Source organism: Benincasa hispida, chromosome 1 (assembly GCF_009727055.1).
Source record: "Benincasa hispida cultivar B227 chromosome 1, ASM972705v1, whole genome shotgun sequence".
In the NCBI taxonomy this organism is placed as follows: Eukaryota; Viridiplantae; Streptophyta; class Magnoliopsida; order Cucurbitales; family Cucurbitaceae; genus Benincasa; species Benincasa hispida.
In genome coordinates, this window is record NC_052349.1 from 18,461,297 (window position 1) to 18,488,982 (window position 27,686).

At 33.1% G+C, this 27,686-nt stretch overlaps 3 protein-coding genes and 1 long non-coding RNA gene across 7 annotated transcripts; 2 read left to right on the forward strand and 2 right to left on the reverse strand.

Annotated features, from left to right (window-relative positions):
* Positions 1-3,744: 3,744 nt before the first annotated feature.
* Positions 3,745-5,714, forward strand: LOC120087797 (xyloglucan 6-xylosyltransferase 2-like). The gene has a single exon (XM_039044706.1). The coding sequence runs from the start codon at positions 3,998-4,000 to the stop codon at positions 5,366-5,368; it is 1,371 nt and encodes a 456-aa protein (XP_038900634.1). The 5' UTR covers positions 3,745-3,997; the 3' UTR covers positions 5,369-5,714.
* A 1,156-nt stretch (positions 5,715-6,870) lies between these two features.
* LOC120082070 (isoleucine--tRNA ligase, chloroplastic/mitochondrial) lies at positions 6,871-17,701 on the reverse strand. Of its 4 annotated transcripts, XM_039037295.1 has the most exons (22): positions 17,514-17,701; positions 16,717-16,912; positions 16,421-16,575; positions 16,238-16,339; positions 15,852-15,921; positions 15,625-15,737; positions 15,316-15,384; positions 15,101-15,208; positions 14,598-14,748; positions 13,825-14,056; positions 13,308-13,594; positions 13,016-13,152; positions 12,517-12,664; positions 12,149-12,280; positions 11,634-11,762; positions 11,119-11,246; positions 10,863-11,027; positions 9,255-9,380; positions 8,595-8,668; positions 8,028-8,277; positions 7,704-7,883; positions 6,871-7,410 (listed from the first exon to the last, which is right to left on the reverse strand). In XM_039037295.1, exons 1-22 carry the CDS (start codon positions 17,613-17,615, stop codon positions 7,171-7,173), a joined length of 3,294 nt encoding a protein of 1,097 aa, XP_038893223.1. In that variant the 5' UTR covers positions 17,616-17,701; the 3' UTR covers positions 6,871-7,170. The 4 variants fall into 4 exon arrangements, with proteins under 4 accessions (XP_038893223.1, XP_038893243.1, XP_038893237.1 ...); XM_039037315.1 differs by lacking the exon at positions 17,514-17,701 and having other exon boundaries at positions 16,421-16,595; positions 16,717-16,836; XM_039037309.1 differs by lacking the exon at positions 17,514-17,701 and having other exon boundaries at positions 16,693-16,824.
* LOC120076190 lies at positions 17,691-20,063 on the forward strand. The gene is made up of 4 exons (XM_039029958.1): positions 17,691-17,700; positions 18,763-19,057; positions 19,498-19,591; positions 19,672-20,063. Exons 1-4 carry the CDS (start codon positions 17,691-17,693, stop codon positions 19,948-19,950), a joined length of 678 nt encoding a protein of 225 aa, XP_038885886.1. The 3' UTR covers positions 19,951-20,063.
* Positions 20,064-26,031: 5,968 nt separating this feature from the next.
* LOC120093037 lies at positions 26,032-26,976 on the reverse strand. Its single transcript, XR_005486254.1, has 2 exons — positions 26,700-26,976; positions 26,032-26,576 (listed from the first exon to the last, which is right to left on the reverse strand). It is a non-coding gene; the product is annotated as an uncharacterized LOC120093037 (long non-coding RNA).
* Positions 26,977-27,686: the final 710 nt, after the last annotated feature.

Consider the following 27,686-nt stretch of genomic DNA (forward strand, 5'->3'; position numbering starts at 1 on the left):
CAAAAGATCCTTGATGACAACAAAAACCTAGAATTACAGCGTAATTAATTTTTACAGTGTAGTTAATTTTTATTTAACCCTAAAATGCCCCATCTAAATTTTCAGTTATGCTACAACTAATTATATCATTGGCAGATTTTTTAGCATAAATATTTTCTCCTAAATTATCTCCTTACACTTTTGAATTTTAAAAATTGAATGTAATCTTTTTTAAAAATCGAATATAATTGTTTTTTCAAATATCATATTTGATCTTATCTTCAATTTCAAATTTTATTTTATCTAATTTTTCAGTTTTTATCTATTTCTTAATGATTTTATTTTTTTGTTCTCAATCGACGACAAATCTATTTTGGAGGTTTGACTTAACCAATCAAATCTATTAAATCTATTGGTGCATGGATGAAAAACTCGACTTAATCGACCATCGACCAAGAGTTCAACTCGCAAAGTTTCTTTTTTCCAAAGTGATTCCTAACGAGCCATTGTGACAAGGTAGACCAAGCATAAAATGGTGGCAACTTGGTTGAAAAAGAGACTGGTGCAGTGCTCAGTGCTCAGAGCCTAGTCAAATTGATAGTCTGTAGAAGTGCCTAGTCAAACTGATAGTCTGTAGAAGTTTGTTTTAATTACAATGTAATTACAAATATTTCTTAATAAGTCAATTGCAATCTCATTTGTATAGCTGAGATAGTTTAGACTTTTATAAATTCATTTATATTTTATTTTGATATTTTTATGAATGAAATGATGATTTGTTATTTTTACAAATAAAAGTTAAAATTCATTATTTTTTTCGTTAGTCTTTTCTTTTAACTTTTGTTATGGACCTAAGTCCAAAAATCATTTCGAGAATATTATTTAAAATTAAAATGAAAAAAATGGAAATGAGAACATTTTCCAAACCGGTGGGAAGAGATTTTGTGTGCAAGTTTTTTTTAATAAATAATTATTGTTAGTTTTATTTTATTTGACTTTATATATATTTGTAAGATTTGACTTGTATACCATTGAATTATCCCCCGTATTTGACCAAAGTGACTTCAAAATTTTAGATTTTACTTGTGGGAAAAATCTAATATTATTGGCAACAAGAGCATAGCTCAATTGGCATAATATTTATACTATCAACCTCGTGATTTTTTTTTACCAAACTAAACCTCAATCCCTACGTTCTATGAGTAAATGCCTCCCTAATTTACTCTTTTATCCCACTCTTTTATTTATTTTATTTTATTTTATTTAAACTATAAATTTACTTTCATTACTTTAATATTATATCTAGTAAATATGTAAATTTTAAAACATCGATTTTAAAAATTTAGAGATCAAATAAATACAAATCTCAAAATTTTAAAACAAAAACCAAATACAAATAAATATGGTATATTTATAATTGTGTTACTATAAGTTTTGATTTGACGAATTTGTTGTTAATTATCAATAATTAGTCAAATGTTTAAATATATATTTTCGATTAAAAATTAGATGTTTAAATTGCCTATATAAAAAAAATTATAAAATTAGGGTACTACTCTTCATTACAATTTCAATTGTAATATAAATATAAATTTTATTTTATAGATCGTGATTTGGAGAATTGTAAGCATGATCTAAGTAAAAAAAATAATATATAAAAGTAATAATGAGGTGCCAAATGCCGCGTTAATGGTGAAGCAATCGACCACTTGACTTTGACTTTAGTTGGATCCCACATATTTATAGCTGGCCTCACTAAGGTTATTTGCCACATAAAAAATATGAATTTAATTAATGTGTCCCATATAATATCACCTCATGTGGGCCCCTTAACCATATGCTATGTTTCTTTTTCTTACCTTAAGAAAACAAATTAATTTCTTGTTTATTATTATTTGCTTTTTGAAAATGTAAAAAGTTTTTAGGAATTTATTTTATTTGATTTACTCCGACATTCCATATTATTTTCTTTTCTTTTTTATGAATATCAATTTATATTTCTAAATTTTAGGAGTTTTAACTATTTAAATTTTAAATTAATAATTATATCAATTTAAATTCAAAATTTGATGTGTTGTATCAATTTAAACTTTAAATTAATAATTGTATTAATTTAAATCTTAAACTTTCATAAAATATATCAATTTAAACATTGAACTTTTATAATTATATCAATTTAAACGAATCATTATGTTTATTTAGATACACTTATGATCAAAGCTTAAATTAATATATTTATGAAAATTCATGGTTTAAATTAATATACTTATTAGTTTGGAATTTGAATTGATACAACTCATAAAGTTCATAATTTAAATTAATAAAACACCAAAAATTATTATTTAAATTGATACAATTATTAGTTATGATTTAAACCGATATAATCTCAAGGTTAGGGATATAAATTGATATTTTCTCTAATATTTATCTTTATTCCTTTTCAATTCAACCATTACAAAATTGAATATGAAATTTCCCAAAAAAAAAAATCTCATTGACATTTTTATTTCATTTGAAATTATTTGATAAAAGTTGAATTTCAATGTAAAATTTATATTTATGTTAAATAAAGAATGAAAAACTAATAGTTGACTGCATGTGTTGCACGTATATATGCATATTTTATATACATATATATAGAGTTGATTCTATTTTAATTTTTAAATTCTTAATTTTGTTTAATTAGTGAATCTTAAAACTTTTAAAATATCTATTTAAATTCAATAATCACTTCGATAATAAACATTTTTTGGTTTTTAAGTTTTTGGTATAATTTTCATTTAGTCTAAGTTTCAAAATATTACGCATTTAAGTCTCGTTGAGTAACCATTTAATTTTTTATATATTTTTTTTATAATTAAGTCAAGACATTACTTCTAGTTCTAAATATCTTTTTTAGTTATCTACTTTTTTACCATTGGTTTTAAAAAACCAAACCAAATTTTGAAAACTAAAAAAAAAAACTTTTAAAAATTTGTTTTTGTTTTTAGAATGATGCAAATCATTGTAAGATATGATGAGAAACCTTATCAAATATGACTTCGGTCATTAAGTTTTGAGTTTGATTTCATCTTAGTCTCTAAATTTTAAAATGTTACAATTTTATTTGTGAGATTTGAGTTTATTTCAATTTGATCCTTATGTTTCAAATTTTACATTTCAAATCTCGATTTTTCAATACACACTCACTTCAACCTAATTTAAAATAAATTTGAAGTTAAATTTTACATTTAATTTTAATAATGATAAAAAAATAGTGAAACTTAATTAGTTATAATTCTATTAATTTCTAAGATTAATTAATAATATTAATACATGAAAAGTGAATATTTAGTGATAAATCAAACTTAAAAGTGTAAATCTTGAAATTTAGAGACCAAATTAAAATAAAACTAAAATCTAAAGTGTAAGATAGTAACTTTTGAAATTCAAAATTCAAAATTGGAAGTAAAAAATGTAATATTTTAAAACTTTAGAACCAACCAAAAGTTATATTTACCAATAAAATTTAATAGTCCATTGAATATCATACGTAAAGGGAGAAAATGATAACTCAAGAAAAGGGAGATGAATAGAAAAAAGAGAAAAATAATGATAAAATAAAAGGATAAAAAAGGAAAAGGAAAAGTAAAGAAAACAATAATAATAATTTTTTTTTAAAAAAAAAAAAAAAAGGTGGGTCCCGTTGGCGATAGGCAAAAAAATCCTTAATTTAATTACGAAATTAGATATAGCGATATACGACAAGAAAAGAAAAAAAGAAGGCGAAAAAAAGTATTTGTCTGAATACAAGGAAGCGCTTTCTTTGTAAATCGATTTTATTGCTCTTTCAGATCCTTCTCTTCTCTTCTCTTCGCCTTCTTCCACCGACTCCGCAAAACCCTCTTCTCTGTCGATTCCACCTTCCAGATCCAATTTTCAATTCTCCATTGCCGCTCCTTCTTCGTTTTCATCCCTTCTTCCCTTTCCGTTCAAGGCTCTCCTCCCCCTCAATCCCCCTCGCCGGACTCTCAGAACCATGATTGAGCGTATTCTCGGCCCCACCCGCCTCCGCCGGATCCAGAGGGCCTTCCGCCACAGCGCCGTCACCGTTCTATGTCTCTTCCTAACCGTCGTTGTCCTCCGTGGCACTGTCGGCGCTGGCAAGTTCGGCACTCCCGAGCAGGACTTCAACGAGATCCGCAATCATTTCTCCTCTCGCGGCCGCCGCGTTGAACCTCGGCGCGTTCTGGAAGAGGCTCAGCCGGAAACTACCACCAAGCCGGCCGACCAGTCCAATAATTACGCTACATTTGATATTTCGAAGATTTTGGTGGATGAAGGTGAGGATGAGAAGCCCGATCCGAGTAGACCCTACAGTCTTGGCCCTAAAATCTCTGATTGGGATCAACAACGAGCTGAATGGTTGAAGAACAACCCTGATTTTCCTAATTTCATTCGACCTAATAAGCCTAGAGTTCTTTTGGTTACTGGGTCCTCCCCAAAGCCCTGTGAGAATCCTGTTGGTGATCATTACCTTTTGAAATCGATTAAGAACAAGATCGATTACTGTAGGCTTCATGGGATTGAGATTTTTTACAATTTTGCGCTTCTTGATGCTGAAATGGCCGGTTTCTGGGCTAAGCTTCCATTGATTAGGAAGCTTTTGCTATCCCACCCGGAGATTGAGTTCTTATGGTGGATGGACAGTGATGCTATGTTCACTGATATGGCTTTTGAGGTTCCATGGGAAAGGTATAAGGATCATAACTTTGTGATGCACGGATGGAATGAGATGGTTTATGATCAGAAAAATTGGATTGGGTTGAATACTGGAAGTTTTCTTCTGAGGAATTGCCAGTGGTCGCTCGACATTCTCGACGCTTGGGCACCGATGGGGCCCAAAGGGAAGGTTAGAGATGAAGCTGGGAAGATCTTGACCAGAGAGCTGAAGGACAGGCCGGTTTTCGAAGCTGATGATCAGTCAGCTATGGTGTATTTGCTGGCAACACAGAGGGATCAATGGGGGGAGAAGGTATACCTTGAGAATGCATACTATTTGCACGGATATTGGGGCATTTTGGTGGACCGGTATGAGGAGATGATCGAGAATCATCATCCAGGTCTCGGCGATCACCGGTGGCCTCTCGTAACCCATTTCGTCGGGTGCAAACCGTGTGGGAAGTTCGGAGATTACCCGGTTGAAAGATGCCTGAAACAGATGGACAGAGCATTCAACTTTGGAGATAACCAGATTCTACAAATCTATGGCTTTACACACAAGTCACTGGCTAGCAGGAGAGTGAAGCGAGTTCGAAACGATACGAGCAATCCATTGGAGGTGAAGGATGAACTCGGGTTGCTTCATCCAGCATTCAAAGCTGTAAAGGTATCATCAACAACTTCTTGATAGCCATGGAAATGCTTGAAAATTTACAAGGGATGGTTGGATGGTTGTTTTAAATGCAATATAGAGTTGCCTTTTGGTGGGGTTGGGGGCTGTTGCTTGTTCTTTGAAAAGGTGTAATACAGTGTTCAAAATTGTATGGTTTTGGTATTTATTTATCAGTTACCGATAATATTGGAGATTTGTAAACTTGTTTTTTTTTGGGGTTAAAAAACAAAAACTGTGTTATTAATGTCTAAATTTCATTGATTTTTAGAAGGGCTTTCTTTCTTAGGTCAACACTTATGTAATGGAAAATCTGAGAGATTATGAAAAGAGTAATGAATGATATGGAGAGTTCATGAAGAAATCTGTTCATCAATAATATTTCATTGTCTTCTCAACCACCTCTAGTGGTAGCTTTCAGTATTGATTGTTATATTATTGCTTCAGATTTCTGTTTAGGGAGTGGGATTTCATTTTTTACCCATCACCTCATTTATCTTTTCAAATTTTCAATTTCATCCACATGTGTTGCAATTATTACAAATGGATTATACAAAATTTAACTGATAAAAGATTCAAAAATTACTTTAATGAAATGCCCAAATCCAAGGACAAGAATATTCAAACGTAGGCACAAAATCAAGTAGTTGAAAGACACCAAACTTGGTAAAATAAAAATTTATATTATCTATTTGTATAATAAAAATTCATTACCATACATCTTTAATAATGAAAACAATAAAAGCCAGCTCTGTCTTTTTGTTGTTAACTTTATTCGTGGTAATAATTGCAATTGCCTATTATCTCAATGTTCATGATTATTAGAGACTAATTGAAGAGCTTATATGTTAGAAACCTCAGTTTTGAATGATAAAAAAGAGATTAAATAATGGCACTTTTGAGCTGATTTATAAATATAATTCCTAGCTTACCCCCCTAAACTTTGAGGCTATCAATTAAAATTTTAAATCAACTATGGTATTATAATTTAAACTTTAAATTTTCATATCTAAATCATTTTTTTAATATTTTTTTTAACCATATATTAAAGTTTTGGTTATAAGTAATGTAAATTAGAGAAGAATACAGAATCAAATATTGCATTTTTTCCGATCTAAATAAAACAGGTTTTAATGAATAAAATTTGAATTTTTCAGTAAATTTCAATTATTTTTTTTATCTTGTCATCTTCTCTATCTTTAAAAAATTTACGATAATAATTTCTCTTGATACTTCGATAAGATTAAGATTTATATGATACAATTATTAGTTCATTGGTATAGGTTGATTTTTTCACGAAATAATAATGATTTAAACATTAGGTTAGTTAATCCTAGTAATGTATTTGGTATATAAATTTCAATTGAATTGACATGATTTAACAAATAATTGATTAATATAGAAACCTAGCTTTTTAGAATTTAACGAGAGAATAAAATATTTCATTTCAACGTCCTGATATTAAATTTACCACAGCCAAAGATTAAGGAGTTATTAAAAAAAATGAATAAATAAAAACACGAGGTTAAAGAGCATTCGTTTATTTATTTCTACTTCTCTTTGCCTTTGCTAAATTCTTCAGCTGAAAATCATTTGCTGTGGTCCATAGCACATCACAAGGGCTAAAGCTAAGCTGTATAATTAAAGTCTGGGCCTACTCAAAAAATGCATCATAATTTAATGTCATCAATACAATTTAATGGAAAATAATATACATTTCCATCATTGTATCTTCTCATCGTTAGCGAGGGTAAGCACCGGGTGAAGAATGGCACTCTTGTCAAAATCAATATACGGTCAGACCTATGTCGTCAGGAATCTCAGCTGACTGCTGCCATAGCTGGTTCTGAGCGGTTAGCAACGACATCGAAACACCGCTTGCAGAGAGTTGGATGTTCTGGGAAAGATCCTACTTGTAGCGAAAAGTTCCAACATCTTTCACACTTAGAACCTTCAGCACGGGACACACCAATCCGGACTTTGCTGCCTTCAATGAGGCACTCTCCAGCGTATGGTATGTTTTCTATCTGTTCATTCTCTATGGATCGATGAACCTCAACCTGTATATGCCATTTCCGAAAAACATGACTATCACAATGTTCTGCTAAGGCTGAAGATTATAAAAACTGGACGGGGACACAAAATCTATTCATAATCTTTCAGCAAAAGGATAATCGGAAGAAACAACCACAAAGTCAGAGGCTAGAACAACATGATATCGATATACAATGAAATGCACGTCCTTCAACTCAATGCAAGGGAGAATAATACAATTGAATCATTGCACTTAAAATGCAGAACCAAATAAGCTACAGTTTACACCTTCGGTAAAAGAAAAACACTATTAGGATACCTGAGATGTAATAAATATTCTTTGCAAAGTGTCTGCATCATGGTTGGATTCACACATTTCACATAACTTAGAAGCCAGATCATCTCCTGGGGTATGGAGATGGACTTTTGCCTCTAAGCTTGAACCAATCAACTTTCCAGTTCGAGCAGCCTCCAAGACTTTATTCACCTCGGTTCTTAGCTGTGATCAAAGTGCTAAATGGTTAGCAACCTCCAAATCTGAGGTTCTACAAATTAGTTTTCATATTCGTAAACATACAGTCACCATGAACCTTGTTTATAAATCTGTTATCAAAACTTCTATAACCGTAAAGCAATTAAATACCTCGAGAATATTTGCCCAGAATTCAATTTCTTCTTTGGGAAGAGAGAGACTAGTCTTATTTAAGCTTGGCCACCTTGATTCGAAGACAAATCTGGCAACAGAACCATCATCGTTTGTATGTTGGAAGGGTAGATTCTGCCACACATCCTCAGCCAAATGAGGCAATATTGGAGCAATTATTCTTGTTATGGAAACGATATGCCCTGCTAGAACTGTCTGACAACTTCTCCTAGTAAAACTCGTGGATCCCCTGAAATTGTCGACAAGATGAGCATTTGCTTAAAGAAAAGAACCCCTTGCATATGTACTAAATAAGATAAAAAGGGACACTTGTAATCAATTTATAGGGACAGTATGCAGTTGCAGCTACACTAAAATTTGATGGAGAACTACAGTTCTGCAAGCAAAAGTGCCATGACGCTCTAACTTCAGTTGGTTTCCATGACCATGAACAATAAACAGTCGAAACTTACTATGACTTCACAAGGAAAGCATCAACATGTAAAAAGTTCTAATAATCAATTGGAAAGAAGAGAGAGTCGGCTTTTAAGGTACGAGAAAACTTACCCAATATACAACCGATCTTTAGCAACATCAAAGTAGAAATTTGATAGATCGACAATTACAAACCGTTGTATGATCTGAAAATTTGAGAAGTCCCATGGTCAAATTTCCACAAAATATACAAATTACCCAGGATTCGACCTTTAGCTCTAGAAAGCAAAATAGATTTCAGAAGACCACAAAACTTTTACACCATTGATAATGAAGCAACAAGTCATAATTAAACTCTTTTTTTTTTTTCAGATATTTCGTTGGGTGGCATTCCCCATGTATAAGTCCTCACAGAATCATGTCGAAAATGCCATTAATGTCATTGATAAGCCGGAAGAGACCTCAAATATAGATCAAGCCTTTAGGAACCAGAGGCTGAATCTAAGCTTCCATTGGATGACACTTTTCCAGGATATCCGTGACAATTATTAAATGTAAGCCCAAACATGGGGATAAGAATTCAACTTTTCCATAAAGTTACAGCAGCTAGGAGGTAGAGCTTTATGAATAGATTGGTTTCTAAAGTTAATATAATCTTGCATATACTGTCAGGTTTATTTCCAAAACATGGCCATTTGAGTTATTCTCACAACACTTGCCACCAAATTATGGCTGATAATAACTAGAAGTCGATGAATAAAATAATAAGGCCATCAGAAAAAAAAAAGTCACCTGAAAAATCTTAAAGAACTGATAGCTTTCATAGCTTTCACTGATGTTATTAATGACATTTTCAAGCTGAAACAAAGCATGCTGGTCAATTCTTGGAAGATCCTGATATTGTACAGCATTTTCCTCCTGTCAATAGAAACGTGATTATTTTTTTTTTTTTAAAGGAAACGATTCATTGTATTAATAAATAAAGATGAACGAAAGCTCTAAGTACAAGAGAGTTATATAAAGAGCAAAGTGAGAATACAAGTGCTTGTGAAAGGATCAGGAGATGCACCCGGACGTCTCAACTAGGTTGACACTCCCTTAGCATCCTCATCATATCCAATTCTATCCCATGACTGAGAGATAAGAGAACAAGGTTACAAAAAGAGGACAAAGCCTAAAGAGACAACAAAAGTGAAAAAACTAAGGATGAAGCCAAAACAGTGACCTGAAAATAATAAAAATGTATAAAAAGTTCAATATGCGTTGCTGGAGTCTGGAAATCTGGAGGATTTTAGTGCTGTCCGTTGGGAGGGGTTGAGATACAGGCCTCCCAATTGAGGTTGAAGTCTGAAAGGCTGTAGGCATGGAAAGGATCGGAGAGGAGGCACCAGGAGGAGGCTATTTGGAAAACAAAAAGCATAATGTAGCTGAAGGCTTGACGACGGGCGGCATCCAAGGGAAATCTTTCATGTGCCCATCTTGTGATATTAAAATCGCCACCCATACACCATGCATCTTCACAATAAGCTACCAAGGATAGAAGTTCTTCCCACACAAACTTTCTTTCTTTATAATCGGCTGGCCCATATACATTAGTAACCCAACAAGTCTTTTTGCAATTAGTGTTGCACTTAATTGAGAGAGAGTAACCGCCTTTGAGGGTTTCTATTACTGAAATTAGGCTTGTGTCCCACATTGTTAACAGCCCACCCGAAGCACCAAAAAGATTCAACAAATTCCCAATCAACTTCTTTAGGACTCCATAAAGATTTAATGAAGCTTGCATCAAAATTTTCTTTCTTGGATTCTTGAATTAACACAATTGAAGGGTTAATTTTCTTTAAGAATCGTTTAAGGGCCAATCTTTTATTAATGTCTTTGAGTCTTCTAGTGTTCCATGAAACAATCTTCATCTTTTCGAGATCAAATACAATTTCAACCAAATGTTAGTCCAATAACAAGCTGCATTCAGTGACTAAGCTCAGAAGGTGTGGTGGGAGGTCAGAAGGGGCTGAATTAAGGGCTGGAAGGGCAGGGTTGGAGAAATTATTCTCGGCAGCAGGTTCCTCCCCTGTTTGAAACAGGGTATTTAGGTCAGCAAGTATGGTTTCTTCCAGAATTGACTCATTTTGAACTTCTGAAGTGCTAGGCCAATCAATTTCCTCTGATCTGATGCTAAAGGGGGAGTCAGGGGAAATAGAAACGTGATTATTATTACGTTGATACAGAAAGAGAGGAGAAGAAAGAATTTCTAATCTAAATGATGCTTTCAGGAAAGGGATAAAAGAAAAACGAAAGAATGGACCATAAGTCCTCTCTCTCCTACAAGGCATCCTCTCTCTCCAACAAGGCTTAATAAGCTAAGGATAACAATAACATATATGATTAGAATGAACTTACTGTCCAATCATGCAGATTTCCTAGAAGGAACCTTAATGTTCCTCGCAGTTTCCTATATATATCTGACATTTGACGGAGAACTTGAGAACCAATCATCACATCACCTGTGTAGTCCACACTAGAAACCCAAAGGCGCAGGACATCTGCTCCATAGCCAGGGGCTTCCTGCCAGATACAGACAAAAACAAGGTATCCAAGGGATTTAGTCTAGCCACTGTTAGTGAGGAACCAGATATCACAGTGCAACATTTTGAACCTTTTGATTCTTTCCTCCTTCAATCACAGCCTTAGGGTCAACTACATTACCCAAAGATTTGCTCATTTTCAGACCTTTCTCATCCAAAACAAATCCGTGAGTAATGACACTGGAATATGGAGCCTTTCCTGTTCCAAAGAAAATCCAAAATTTTGTAAATCGGATTAGCTCCAAAATAGATTTGATTCTGTTATGCATAAATGTTGAAAGAAAAAGATTTTCATATATAACAGCAATTGACCGGCCAACTTGAAAAGATCACATCAAAATATTTATAACCTCAAATATGTTTGTTTCCTTGTATGAAAAAAGATGACTAATTTCATGATTGACCTGAATTTAGACAAGAATGGAAGGTAGAGGTACAGCAAAATGTCATGTTTGTTACTTCTAAACATCATTTAGATAGGAATCGCATAACCAGCATTGGTCACGAAATTACTTCTACAAAAGAGTATAGAGCAGCATTACTATTCCAAGGCAGAAAAAGAAAGGACGTTCATAATTCACAACACCTTTTGTGGCAATGCTTGTCAACAAAGAACTTTGGAACCAGCCACGATGCTGATCTGTACCTTCAAGGTACAAATCAGCAGGGAAACTAAATCCATCTCTTGTCCCTAATACTGCTGCCCAAGAGGAGCCTGAAATAAAGAGAGAAATTTTACAATAGCATCCAGCAACAAATTAACAGCACCGGTATGACTTTTGAAAAAAAAGATCTAACTATAATAACTGCTGGAGCATTTTTTCTTGAGTGGCTTAAAATTATGCCACTGACTTGCATCGATAAATTTGTTGCAAGGTAAGCAGGAACTGTCACTAGTAACATTACTGTTCACTTTATTTTTTCTTAGAGGCTGTCTGGCCTTTCATCTTAAAGAATTATTTTAAAATAATAAAGTGGACCTCAGAATCCAAATCCAATAAAGAAAAAGTATATGGAGATAAAAATGATAGTTGACTCTACTGCAAAACATGTTAGAAACATTTAAATTTGATAATTTCATTAACAGGGACACTATTATACCTGAATCAAACCATACATCCATTGTATCGGTCCCCTTTTCATATTCAGATGCAATATCTCGATATTTATCAGGAAGAAGATCGTCTACTGTCATATACCACCAAGCATCACTACCCTTTTTGGCTATTATTGCTGCCAAACAAACAATACGTATAAAACTTCATGAAAATATCTATTCAAGGATGTAGCAATACTCAATTGTCTTGGTAGATCAAAGTGAGAGGGTAGCAAACAGTGACTGAACTAGCAGTTCAGCATAAAACATTAAAATTTATGATGGGCAGTGGCATTACAGTATAGAGCTGTTAGAAGTAAAAACATAGTCAAAGGAAGGAAATTGAGTCATAATAAGTCCTTATAAATCTTACACTTGATGTGGTTTATAGTGTCATCATTCATAAGAGGTTCTTTTGTTTCTGTATGATAAAAGACTGGTATTGGAACACCCCATGTCCTTTGCCGAGATATGCACCAATCAGAGCGGCTTGAGGTCATTGCAGAGATTCTATTTTCAGCCTAGACATCCATTCTCCCAAGGCATCAGTAATCAGATAGCTTAAAAAGCATTATGGCTTACATTGATGGTTGATTATTGAATAGGGGCACCAGTTAAATGCGCATTGAGTTGGGAAGAAACAGAAAGAATACAGGAAAGAACTTCCTATTCAAAATTATAGCAGACACGCATATATGAACCATCAATCTGCGGTGATTTAAATGTTAAAACAAATTTTGAAATCATGGCATGGAAAAACCACATTCAAACTGGAGACACATTGTTCTCTCTCTCTCTTTTTTAACTAAAGAGATGTAAATATTTGAATCAAGCACCAGGAGTATACAATAATGCAATTCTAACATCAATACCTGAGGAGGTATCCACTTCACTTCACCAATAGCATCCATAGCAGCCTGGCGAAATCCCTCCACTGATGCAAACCATTGCTCAGTTGCCCTAAAAATTGTTGGTTTCTTCGTTCGCCAATCATATGGATATTTATGTTCTGTATGAAGAGATGACATGTTGAAACCAAATAGTTTAACAAAAAAAAAAAACCCTGATAGGGATTAAAATCATCTTCTGTTCTCCTTTTTGTAGGGAGAGTTGTTTTCTTTTCTTTTTTCTTTTGGGGCGGTTAGAGGGGGTTGAATGCCTTACCATACGCTTCTTCCAAAATAAGTGAGAACTGGTCATCCAAATATTTGACAACAGCAGTATTGCCATCCCCAAGGACATCAAGCCCTTTGAATTCGCCAGCTTCTTCAGTGAACTTCCCATCATCATCTACAGGAGATATTATGGGGAGTCCATACTTCAAACCAGTCGCATAATCCTCCTGACCATGTCCAGGAGCCGTATGGACCAACCCAGTTCCTGTCTCGGTTGTAATGTAATCTCCTCCAATAACAACTTGGCACTCCCTCTTATCAATTGGGTGGATGTATCTGAAGAAAACAATAGATTTGATGCTTCGTTCACACATTCACGTCAATTGACTAGGGTAAATTATTAAGAGATAGGATTCATACAACAACAAACAATAATTTACCACATTTTTAGACTTCTTCCAATTGAATCAGAAACCTACAAGTTTTTTTAGGAAGAAAATTCACTTGATAAGAAGGAAACTCTCGTTTTCACTTTTCCTTCTCATTGTTTAGGGAAAGAATGAAACCTGCAATTTTCAAGTTCTGAACCCAATAATTTCTTCTTGACAACTAGCTTCACACCCCATTTTGCTTCCAAAGTTGGCACCAGATCTGATGCTACTACAAGGAAAGGCCTTTTCTCCTCTTTCAGAATATTCCCAGGTTTTTTCTTTTTATTTCCAGTAAAAGAGGAGACATCTTCCGATGGTGTCAGCAATTCAACTATGGCATAGTGAAGCTTGGCATTGACAGCAACAGCTAATCACAAAACAGTGAGAGAAAAAGTTAGAAATGCATATAAACGTAAAGATAGACCGCTCAAGTCCTCGAAGAGGATGACTTTTAGCTAAAAAAAAATCATTTTAAAGACCATGTAAGAGTCCAAATGGAGTAGGATCATGTGGTTATCCTATGAGAATAGCCAAAGGTGCACACAACCAGGCCAGACACTAAAAAGATATTTAAAAAATTAAAACAAAAACACGTAAAAGTGGAACATACGGCTTCGAGGGCCTTATAAACATGAAAAAAAAATTACTTTTTGTTCTTGGGATTAGGACAACAAGAAAAATGAGTTTATTTCTTATTCAAATGGATTAGAAATCTTTATCATTAACTTCTTTATTTGTTGATAAACCAACTGTTCCCCTTTCTATTTCAGTAAACCTTTCTCCATTTTCTAAATGGAGTATATTTATCATCAGAATAAAAAAATAATAATATAATTCAGAGACATACGGAAATAAGTCTACAACTCCACTACCACATTGCTCCCACTGTAACACAAACAAAAACTAACCGGCATTGGCTGGAATAGTCCAGGGAGTTGTAGTCCATATGGCCAAGCACAAGTTTGGGAGAAACTCTTGTAACACACCGCCTGAAGATGGACCTTCCTTCACCAATCTAAAAATAGCATATATGCTTCTTGAAGTATGCCCCTCAGGGTACTGAATGCAATCATCAAACAGGTAGGGCAGGAAAAGAAGAAGATATTGTCAAATTTGAGCAAATGATCGGAAGCAGCATGAAATATAGATTAGTGTACAAAGTGGTAAATGACTATCCGTATGATTTATAATGTTTTTAAAAGCAATAGGTTTCTTAAACATCCATTTTTTTAAAAAAATAAAAAAATAAAACCGAACCTAGAAAATTAGCTCCTATACACAAGAATAGAATAGGTGGAGGCAGGAAGGAAAAGATCCACAAGACACTAAAATCAATGAACCATAAGGCTACGTTCCACAACTGAAGTTTATCTAATTGGTTCATGTTCCCATGCTTCAACAGTTGATTTACCTCCAATTCAGCCTCTGCAAGAGCAGTTCGTGATGAGGGGCTCCAGTGAACTGGCTTTCTCCCTCTAAAGATATATCCTTGAATGGCCATTTGACCAAATACCTCAATCTAACATACAAAAGATACAAACACAAAACTATTGAGTTCAATTTTGGAACAAAGTGCGCAAGGGAACCACATAGAAAGTAGAACACTAGAATGCAAGCAATAGTTACCTGGGCAGCTTCATATTCTGGACTGAGAGTTAGATATGGATTGTTCCAATCTGCCCATACGCCATAGCGCTGCAAAATTGAACAGTATACTTAGAGAAATTTAAAACAAGAGAGTCATGACATTTTCTACGAAGAGTAACTCCCATGACATACTAAACCCAGTACTCAGAAAATATCAAAGATGAGCTTTCTTGCATAGATAATAGTGTCGAGATGAACTAAAATTATCATATACAGATTAATCACTTAAACATGACACAAGTAATAATTAGCATTGAAATAATAAAATTGAGGTGATGAGGAAATTGCCTTAAACGATGCCATCTGAGCTTTCACCGTAGCTTTAGCAAACTTGGCTGCCTTGTCTCTCAACTTAATTGGGGTAAGATCTTTCCTGGCTTCTTTATCCAATGACTGCAGAACTGAGTAACTCAAGATTACAGTTAAATTTCTTTATCCTTGTCCCTAAAGACCTGAGACGCTGCTCCCTCAGCAAAAAGTTATCATGGAGGCTAACTAATGGAAAATATACTTGCCTTTTAACTCAATTGGTAGACCATGGCAGTCCCAACCAGGCACAAAACGAACTTTATAGTTTTGAAGAAGCTATTGAGAGAAGAAAATAAAAGGAAAAAGAAATACAGGTTAGAAACTTTTTAAATGGAAAGCAAGGAGTTTGTTCTTCCAAAAACTAAGTAGCTGTTACAGGGGTAACGAGTTGTAATTAAATGTAAAAATTCTGGCCGTAAATAAACTACAACTGAATCTCAACTGAATTTCAGTAAGAGGTGTTGAAGATATTTACCAGGAATACGGACAAACAATATCAACATATTCCAGCTTTTTCTTCTTTTCTTTTTTCTTTTTCTTTTCTGGCATGTTATTAGATTTAACGAAGTATGGCTAAGAATAATATTCTAACCTTGTAACGGTTAATTATATCCTTCAAAATCTTATTCAAAGCATGGCCCATGTGAAGATCTCCATTGGCATATGGAGGACCATCGTGAAGAATGAAGTTTTCCTGAGACCAGATATCAGCAAATAAGTTCTTGCAAATAGGACAGAAAAAGGAAAGATATCCCAAGAAGACTATGAAACATACTCCAGTATTTCTTTCAACAACTCGATTGAACACTTGATGGTCATCCCAAATCTTCTGAATTTCAGGCTCCCTAACCAAAGAATTTGCTCTCATGCCAAATGTAGTCTTTGGCAGATCAACAGTATGCTTGTATTTTCCATCTCCTTCATTTGTCTCTAAACAAACCCAAACAATCCTAGCAATCAAAAACTTTATTGAAGAAACAAAAAAACTCATTCACGAAATCGTGAAATTCATTAAAATCACAAGCTTGGGTTTGAAGGGAAATGTACTACATAATTGCCGAGGCTATGCACCTTTAGATGCTTTTTTTGCTGCCATAACGGGCCCTCTAGACCTTCTCTTTGAGGAAGGTAGGAATTCATCATTTAAATAAGTAGAGTAATGTGTGACGCTCAAGAAAGTAAATACTTTTGCCGAAGAGCTCCCTCTAAAACGAAACGAAGAAATATAACTTCTCCTAAGTGTTGAAGAAATTCCTTGTGATAATACCTGGAAATATGAAACATGAATACATTGACATAAAGCACCAGCAATTCACATTCAAGAATACGGTCACAGATGAGTTGATCGATGAGGGTAAACACCATTTTCCTTAACTGAACAGCTAGAAGTACCTCTTCAAAGAAATTTTTATTTTATTTTATTTTTCTTTCAGACCAAAAAGCTTAAGTTATACACCCCCAAGGTTTTTTCACGAGATTGCAGTAAGCAATTACCGAGACACAGAAAGAAGTATGCAGAATCAAATGTCATTAGTATATCAAAATTGAATCATAATCAACATTGAAACCTGATATTATAAGATAATCCAATAAAAGGAGCAATAGTTCAAACACAAAAAGACGCATTCCGAACAATTTCCAATACAAACGCACTGAACAAACATAAGCAATTTAACCACTGCACTCTCTGAACTCAACAAGAGGGATATGAAGTACTGAAATAACTCCATTAAAGCTTCTTTCATCAAACAAAAACGAGAAATCAACACAAATAGATAGAAATAAAGAAGGGATCATTCTTGAATTTTCGAAGTAGAATGCTTGGTAATTCAAACAGAGAGATAAAGAGGGGAATAGAGAAATTGTACTGTATAAGAAGAGGTTTGAATGAAAGATTTGGTGGCTTCTTTGCACTTCAATGCAGAAGAGCCGGCGGCAAACGAGGCATACAGCGGCATATTGGCCTCCATTCATTTGGAGAACCTCTTCATCCTCGGAGCGATAGGAAGTGTGAGAGAGGAAACTAATATTGGGTTTTTGTAAAAATGACGCATTGTTGTTCCTTGGAAACTTAATCTTCAAACATTTTGAAAATTAACGCAGGGCAATATTAAATGACGTTGTTGTTGTTATTATTTATAGAAATATCGATTTTCCATGAGAAAAAAAAAATGAAACGAGATAATTAAGGGCTATTCTTAAATTTTTTAAAAAAATCGATTTATTTATAAATATAGAAAAATGTCATTATCTATTTATGATAGACTGCAATAGACATCTGTAAGTGTAGTTGATGTCTATCGTCTATTCATGACTAACTTAAGCTATAGGCGAGTGAGGCGATCGCCTAAGGCCTCCATTTTAGAAAGCCTCACATTTTGAGTGCGCACACATATATATATTATATTGATATCTATTTAATTTAATTTTTAATGAAATTAAATTTAAAATATAAAATAACATACTTGTTACTTTTTATAAAAAAAATTATAATATTGAAAATACAAACTACTAAAAAAAATCAAATGGGCTTATAAGCTCTCTTAATTTTGATTGGACATTTCAAATTTATTAACCTTTTATCTTTTTATTCATAATTCCTTTCAATTTTTTTTAAATCTCAATCATTAATATAACTCTCTCAAAACTCTCATAAGAGTTGAAGACCTTTCATATTTTTTTTCTTTTTTTTTTTTTAAACTAAAACCATTCTAGTTCCCTCGTAAATATATTATGTAGGGTAGGTTAGATTTATTTTAAGTTGAATTCTCCCTCACTTTCTAAATCTCTCAGATTTTCATCGATATTCTTTGTGGCCTCGCGAGTCCAAGTTTGATTATCAATTGCTAGGGCAAAAATCATTTCCTCAACTTAATTCAATTGCTTTAAAGTTCCAAGTTTTTTTCCTTTCAAATTCTTTTACTTTTTTTTTTAAAAAAAAAATCATTTCATACACTACAAGAAAAAAGAGTTCTCCCGACGCCTAAATAGAGCGTCGGGAGTTAGGTTGTCGGAAGAGACGGTCTCTCCCGACGCCGTAAAGGATCGTCGGGAGTTCTCCGCCCGTCGGGTGGCATTTTTTCCCTATTCCCCCTCCCCCCTAACCGGTGCCCCAAGTTTTTTCTTCCTCTCCCTCTCAAATTTTTCCCTCCTTCTCCCATTTTTCTCATTTTTCTTCACCATTCTCCCTCCCTCTCCCCATTTTCCCATCCTTTTACACCTTACCTCCCATTTTCTCCATTTTTCCCATCCTATTTTTTCCATCCCATTTTTCTCCCATTTCTCCCTTTAGTGTTTTTCCACCAACTCCTTACCCTCCCTCTCCCATTTTTCTCTCATTTTTTCCCCATTTTTCCTCCGCCTTTTCCACCGCTCCCCTAATCAACTACCCGCCGCCGCCATCTCCTCGCCGGTAATCTTCTCATTTATCTTGTATATTTATTTAAATCATTATTTCACTTTTTTTTTGTACAAATCATGCCTATTAACAATATTGTATTCGTTTTTGTTAATACTCAAAAATTGTTGTACAAATTATGCCCATTAGTATCATGCCCATTAAAATGTGTTTCAATATTGTATTCACTTTTGTTAAATATCTGAAATTGTTGTACAAATCATGCCCATTAAAATCATACACATTAATATCATGTCCATTAAAATCTTCTCTGATTTTTTTTGTACAAATCATGCCCATTAATATCTGTCACTTTTGCAGAATATATTTGTTTTATAATTCTCTGAAATTGTTAGAGTAATTTTATAACAAACATATCATATGATGTTGGTTATTTGGAGCCTAAGCATGCATGATTTAATATTTCGAAGAGGTTAAAATGATCAATTTTGTAGGCAACATTTGAGGTTAATTCGACGTGAAGCTCAAAGCACCTCTGACTTATATATAAAACATCAACGCAAATTTCCTGATTGGTTCAAATCTCAGGTATACATAGTCATTTTGTAGGCAACAGTTGAGGGATGATTCATTTTTCGTAGTCACTTTTAATGTATAATTAATTATAGGTTCTACAACGACGCGAGAGAGAAGATATCTCATTCTTTTCACTTGCAATGGGATCTTCGTCTGAGGTGCATTCTTACAATGGATGCATTGTTAATGGGGTACGGTTTCACACTGTAGAGCGTGATAATTGCCGAGCTACACAAAATAGTGGAGTCCTAGTGGCCGGGGAGATCAGTGAGAACACAAGTGTGGATAACAATTTCTACGGTGTTGTAGATGAAGTATTAGATTTCCAATATGCGAACAGAAGACGCATTTTCTTGTTGAAGTGTAGATAGTTTGACACAGATAACAACAAAAGTAATAGGACACATGTGGATTTAGGATACAAATTGATCAATACATCACACTTTTGGTATGTCGATGAGCCTTTCATCTTTGTTATCCAAGCACAACAAGTCTTTTACATTGATGACATCAAACATGGTAGCAATTGGAAAGTTGTTCAAGTAGTCCAAAATAAACGAATATAGGATGTACCGGAAGTGGATGATGTTGAAAACGCACAATTAGATTTACTAGAAATTGTTGGTGGTGTCCGAGTGGATGAAACCATTAAGGAGGTTATTTTATGCAGAATTGACGTTGATCCTACAATTATGGAAAGACCAATTATTGTACATGGCGATCATGACTTCATAAACAACGATGATGAAGAATAATTATCTCTCAATAACAGTTTAAGTGTTGATGAATAATTTGAATTAGATTACGATGATGAGTAATGATGTATCTACTCAATTCTCTTTTTCTCTAGCTTACACGTATTTATTGTTAATTTAATATTGTTTTCTCTTTTTTGTGTTTGTATAGATACGATGTCAACCCCTAATAGGCAACAAGAGACTGATGAAGAATTCCAGGAGATATATCTAGGCAACACGGTATCTTCTGTGGGTGATACTTCAGGTTAATATATTTTGAAATATTTTCTGTTAACTGAAATACATCATAAACTGTTTTAAAATTTTTATTCTTCCGATAGTAGCTCAGCATCCAATTGGAAAAAGCGAGAGCATTCACGGAACATCGAGTTGGAAAAATATGTCCAAAAACACGGGAGAATTACAATCGTGATAAATGAGGGGGAGATGAAACCGAAATCTCAACATTCGATACGATTTAGTAATACGATCGGCATCGCCGTGAGATATACATTTCCAGTATGTTGTCGTACTTTTGCTGAGGTTCCAAACGAGTTCATAGAATTGAATAAAATTCAATTATTGGTAAGTAATTATAAGTTTATTCTTTTACAGTCATGAACATCATCTATGCTAATTCTTCCCTCCCTCTTTTGTAGGCTCATTTTGAACTTGATCTGTCCAGTCAACGACTTAACCGTTTTATAGAACATCAAATGCAAAATTCCTTCAAAGAATTTAAAGCAAATTTGCACAGACATTACAGAAAATGTGGAGGTCCTAAGCAAGCACATGCCAATTTGCCTAGTTGGCTTAAAAATAGGCCAGAAGATTGGTACTTTTTGTGTGACAGCTTCGAGAGTGAAGCGTTTCAGGTAGAATATTTATGACGTGTACCATTTGCTGCATTTACTAATACATCACACTATTGACATATTTTTTTTCTTCAAATGTAGGAAATGTCTGTGACGAACAGGAAGAATAGAGAGAAATTACCGTTCGACCACGTAGGTGGATCGAAGTCATTCCTGAAAATTCAGGCAGAGTTGCAGGCAAAAGAGGGTCGAGAAATAGGACGTGTTGACCTATTTAGGGAAAACACACTCTAAAGGTGACAAGTTTGTGAACGAAAGAAGCTGAAAATGCACATGTAACATTTTTTTTGCTTTACTATCGTGTTTTTTTTTTCACTTTTAACTTTAGTCGCTTGTTCTTACCCATTATTATTATGTCTAGCATCAAATGTTTACAATCCAGCCCCACTCTAGAAGGTTTTCAACCACTAACAGGGGATGAAATATGTGAGACGATTTTGGGGTAGACGACCTGGATATTTAAAAGGCCTAGGTTGGGGCCTAAAGCCTAAAGTCAAGAAGGAGTAGTATCTCATCAAGCTCGTCATCTACTCAAGGAAAAGAGGCGGGAATGGAGGAATTGAGAGCCAATTTCCAACAGTCTCAGTCGAGGATTAAGGAACTTGAAGACGTTCAGAAAAAAAATGCAAGAGGATCATGCAAGACAAATGGAAGAAATGAAAAAATATTGATTGAAGACATGATACGATCAAATAGAGGAGACCCATCAAATTAGGTTATGATTACTTACATTATTTAGTTGTCTAATATGTTGCTATCCTGCAGTTTATGGTAGCAAAGTTTGATTATGTATTAAGTAGCTTTATGATAATTAAATAATTGTTGGCTATCCTGCAGTTATGGTGCCAAACAACTGGATTTTAATGTGTTTTTGTTGGCTATCTTGTGTATTTATGAATGTTTACGAAGTTTAATGTATTGTGAGAGGGAGGGAGGGAGGGAGGTTGAGTATTGGGTTAAACCATTTTGGGGACAAATTTGAGTTTTAATGTGTGTTGGTTTTTGTTTACTGCGTTTTTATGTTTTTTATGTTCAGGAGGTTCCATGTTTGTCGTAGGGGATGGGTGGAGTTTTCATTACACCCGTCTTGTCCTTCGAATTGACTATCTTGTGTATTATGAAGTTTATGAAGTTTAATGTTGTTGTGGGAGGGGGGAGGGGTTGAGATAAACCATTTTTGGACGAATTTCAGTTTTATATGTGTGTCATATGTTTCACATCGTTTTGTGTGTTTTTTATGTCCGGGAGGTTCCATGTTTGTCGTGGGGGGTGGGTAGAGTTTCATTACACCCGTCTTGTCCTTGAACTTGGCTATTTTGTGTATTTATGAATATTTACGAAGTTTGATGTACCGTATTGAAGTTTGAACGTGTTGTGGATGTTTATCGATATAACATTTCAATGTTTTTGTTTTATTGTAGAATACTATTCGGAGATGAGCTGGAACAATTATTGAAGATGCTGTGTTTGAGACGTGTTCTAGATGTTGTTTTGATTTTACTTCTTTTATGTATTTGTGATATGAATGTTTATCGACTTCGTTTGGATATTGTAATTTCTAGTATCGATTTCGTGTGGATATTATAATTTTTTATTTACTTGTTATAATATGGAATTCATTTTCGTTTTTTAATTATGTGAATTTTTATTTGGTTTAATATGTTTTACAGGTTTTCAGATGTAATTTTAAAACATTACAAACGATATATTAAATTTTAATACTCCCCACGCATATAGGATCTCCCGACGCACTTTAAAACCACGTCGGGAGTTATGGTGGAACTCCCGACGCACAAATGACGTCGAGGGCTATAGGAGAACTCCTGACGCCCGAACAGCGTCGGGAGTTATGGGTCGGCGTCAGCAGTTCTTGAAACTCCCGACGCACTACATGTGCGTCGGGAGTTCCCCTATAACTCCTGACGTCGTTAGAAGTGCATCGGGAGATCCTCTCCTGACGGGTTTCTCCTTATCAAACTCCTGACGACCGTTTATTCGTCGGGAGAGGCTCTCCCGACGAATTTTTCACACTTTTCTGACGAAATGTGACGTCGGGAGAAGTCACATTCTTGTATTGATATTATTGATTGTTCAATATCTTTAACATCTAAGATTTGTTTATATTTGCATACTTAGAATATCAATATGTCTACTAGAAAATATGAATCTGGATAAGAAAAGCTCAAGAAGAAAAGAAAAGTAGAAAAATTGATTAATCTCAAAAAGGTGCTTTCGATAAATTTGTTATTGAAAGTAAAAGCAATAAGACTGATGAAATAATAGAACAAATGATAGGTATAGAAAAATCGAAAGGTGAAACAAAAGTAGTAGATAATTATATGGTTGAAAATGAAGCACGTAATCAAATAAACTTGAACGGAAAAAAAAATAGAGAGCGAGGAGGAAAGTGAAAAAAAAGAAAACAATGATGATATTAGTAATGATAATGAGACATGCATGGTGCATTTTGAATATTATGTATGATCTCATAAGATGGAAAAATATTGATTCTAAATTAATTGACTATTGGTAGAAAAAGGTCCCATTAGAGAAAGTCATTTAATTTTTCCAAAAGATGAAAATTCTAGAAAATTTTCTAATATTCATTATAGTAAAAAATTATCTCATGATGAAAAATATAATAGAAAATGACTAGTTTACTCAAAGGATTTTGATAAAGTTTATTGTTTTTGTTGTAAGTTATTTAGTACTGGATCTAATATAGTTCAATTAGTTAATGAAGGAGTTAATGATTGGAAAAATCTTAGTTCTCGGCTTAAAAGTCATGAAACTAGTAATGAACACATATCTAATATGAATGCTTGGGTTGATTTACAAATTAGATTGTTAAAAAAATAAAACAATTGATGAAGATGTTCAAAAATTAATTAATAAGAAAAGAAACGTTGGAATAAAGTGTTAACATGAATTATTGTCGTTGTTAAAAATCTTGCTAAAAATAATTTAGAATTTTGAGGAAGTAATGAAAAACTTATCAAGAAATAATGGAAAATTTTTAAGGTTAATTGAAATGAATGTCTAACTTGATCCAATAATGCAAGAACATGTTCATCGTATTCAAAATAAAGAAATCCATTATCATTATCTTGGATATAATATACAAAATGAACTCATACAATTAGTAGGACTTGGAATAAAATAATATAATTATTGAAAAATTAAAGAAGCAAAATATTTTTTGGTTACATTATGTTGTACACCTTATATAAGTTATCAAGAATAAATATCTCTTATATTGAAGTGTGTTCACATTTCAACAAGTCCAATAAAAATGGAAAAATATTTTTTAGAATTTTTAAAAGTTGAAGATACTATTGGAAAAGATTTATTTGATGTACTTATAAACACATTGAATATAAGAAAACAAGGATATGACAATGGATCTAATATGAAAGGAAAACAACAAGGTGTAAAAAAAATTATTGGAAATAAATCCTAGAGCATTTTATACACCTTGTGGTTGTCATAATCACAATCTAGTACTTTCTAACATGGCTAGCTCATGTCATAGAGCTATGACATTTTTTGGAGTTGTGCAACGTTATTTATTCTTTATTTTATTCATTTACAAATGGTAGAAACTTTTGCTAGATCACATAACGGATAACCAACTTGACTATCAAACCATTGTCACAAACACAATGGAAAAGTCAAATTGAAAGTGTTACAACAATAAGCTTTCAAGTGCCTCAAACAAGAGACACTTTATTAAAATTAGAAGAAACTAATAAAGATCCTAAAGTGAAAAGTGAAGCTAATTGTTTAGCTACTTATGAAATTGAAAATTTTGAATTCTTGTTAGGCATGACTATATGGTATGATATCTTATTTGTTGTGAGTTCTGTAAGTAAAGTCTTACAACATAAAGATATGCATATTGATATTGCTTTATATCACATTAAAATTTAGTTTAATTTTTAGAAAAATATAGAGAAATGGATTCACATATGCTATGATTTCAGCTAAAGAAATTGCAAATGATATGGAAACACAACCAATATTTCATGAAAAAAGAATGACTCAAAGAAAAAAAAAATTGATGAGAATGCTAACATTGAAGAAAAACGATCACCTAAAGATTATTTTAGAATTGATTGTTTTTACTACATTATAGATCAAGCAGTTTCTTCACTTAAAAATAGATTTGAACAATTTCAAGTATACGAAAATATATTTAACTTCTTATTTGATATGAAAATTTTAAAATCATTAAATGATGATAATTTCAAAAGATATTGTATTAATCTTGAAAATACATTAAAGCATGATACATTTTCTGACATTAACAGTTTAGATTTATTTTTTTAATTAAAAATGTTAAGAGAAGTCATGCAAAATGAAATTAATTGTCATATCAAAATATTAAATTATATAAAAAAGGGTAAATGCTTTTCTAAATGCATATATTGTTTATAGAATATTATTAATAAAACCAGTAACGATTGCTTCTGTTGGAAGAAGATTTTCAAAATTGAAATTAATTAGATTTTATTTAAGGTCAACAATGTCGCAAGAAAGATTAAATAAATTGGTCATATTATTCATTGAAAAGGATATATCAATGAGCTTAGATTATCAAAAGTTAATATATAATTTTGCATCATAAAAACCAAGAAAAATAAATTTTAGATAATATTTTATATATGAAGGTCTTTCTATCAAAGTTTTACATAAGGCTTCATATGATCTCGAGCCATCCCTACATCCATTGATAGATGTCTATCACGATCTATCACTAATAGACAGTGACATTTTGCTATACTTGAAAATATTTCCAACAGTTTTACCATTTAAAACAATTACCCTATATTAAATGATATTATTTAAATTAAAGTTTCTTCTTTCGGTCTCTTTCTCACTTTTTTTTTTTTTTTTGTTATATGAACCCAAACAGACTAAAAGAATACATCTTGAGCTAAAAGTAGTATAGACCACTTAGGACAAGGAGACTGGATAACACTAGACTCCTGAACCTCAAAAGCTATATGTGCAACATGATGAGGTAACACATTTTGGTAACGACAAACATAAGAGAAGGCAGCCACTCCATAAAGCATCACCACGCTCCTTTGTCTGAGCAACACGAAAAGGAACTTTAGAAAAATCAATAGCTCCATCATTATCAGATTGAAAATCTCCAAATAGTCAGATTCAGCGAATATATTCACGATCGAGAGAGAAGAAATACTCTCAAGCCTAGAGCATATCCTTGCAAATTTCAATCTGATTTCTAAATTTCAGATTCTTCATCTCCTTGCAATGGGGGACGAACTTCAAACCAGCTATACGAATATGCCCCAGGTGGTCTCGAAGTACCCATCTTAGTGAAGGGATTTGGAATTCCGGAGTGAAAACGTCAAGTATCTTAGAAATTCGTTTATGAAACTCAATTAAACAGAGAGACGAAAACTATGGATGAAACTTACACCTTTAAGTATGCTTTATGTGGTAAATTACAGAGAGTAAAGGGATGAAATTGGACTTAACCTTGAAGAGTCGTTCTTCACGTTTCCTCTCCAATGAGTGTTCATGAACATATCTCCTTTACTTCTCCCGTTCATAGCTACACAACACCACAACAAGATCACAAACTTGGCAAGGAGGACATGACCACAACATTACCTTGTTATTCTCAAGGTGAGAATCACTGCGGAGTTTCGTGAGCTTGCTTTTTAATTTCGGTGAAGTGAATGAGTTCTCCTTGAGAGAAAAAAATGAGGAAAAAGATGAAGCTCAAAGTGAACTTTTTCTGCCCCAATTAAAATTTATTTTTAAAAGTGAAGTATTCCCTCTATCTAATTTCCACCATATAAGAGATAGAAGGGAACTGTAGAATAACCCCCTCCACCAATGTGAAATAACTCCCAAGGGAGTTATTTTAAAATTAAAAATTTTAATATTAATTATATTAACAAATTTAGTATAATTAAATCTAAACTATATTATATCCAATATAATATATAACTTATAGTTTATATTATATCACATATATTATAATTATAATTTATTTTCTCTCATATAATTTATAATTTTAATATGAATTATATTCATATTGATTTTAACCTATGGTTTTTATATGAATCACATTCATATAATTGATATTTGAATCATATTCAAATATTTATTTCTTTCATTAAACATTATATTATAATATATTAAATACATTATATTAATTATATCTCATACAATTAATTTCTTTTAATTAATTTGAACAATTCAAATTAATCCAAGATTAGTTTGATTCTCATTAATCCATATTGAGTTAACAAGGGGACCTTATGGATCTACAGATTGAATGATACGAGATTAATCAATTAAAATCTTTAATTAAATTAATTCTCGTTCATTAACTGTCGGTCATTCCACTAAAGACCGACAATTACACTTTTTGTACTATAGATATATTTTTGTGTCCATTAAATATAACCAATCAATAGTGTGTTGACTCTTCACAAATTGCTCGTAAGTACAATT

Bases quoted from the DNA above. Each gene is read 5' to 3' on its own strand.
- LOC120076190 (XM_039029958.1), top strand. The intron at 19,058-19,497 runs GTAATCTTCTCA...TCAATTTTGTAG, and splicing joins CCGCCGCCATCTCCTCGCCG to GCAACATTTGAGGTTAATTC. The intron at 19,592-19,671 runs GTATACATAGTC...AATTAATTATAG, and splicing joins CTGATTGGTTCAAATCTCAG to GTTCTACAACGACGCGAGAG.
- LOC120082070 (XM_039037295.1), bottom strand. From the start codon at position 17,615: ATGGAGGCCAATATGCCGCTGTATGCCTCGTTTGCCGCCGGCTCTTCT. The intron at 16,576-16,716 runs GTGCATAGCCTC...GGGTTTGTTTAG, and splicing joins AGCAAAAAAAGCATCTAAAG to AGACAAATGAAGGAGATGGA. The intron at 8,278-8,594 runs GTAAGTTTTCTC...CGACAATTTCAG, and splicing joins AAAGATCGGTTGTATATTGG to GGGATCCACGAGTTTTACTA.
- LOC120087797 (XM_039044706.1), top strand. From the start codon at position 3,998: ATGATTGAGCGTATTCTCGGCCCCACCCGCCTCCGCCGGATCCAGAGG.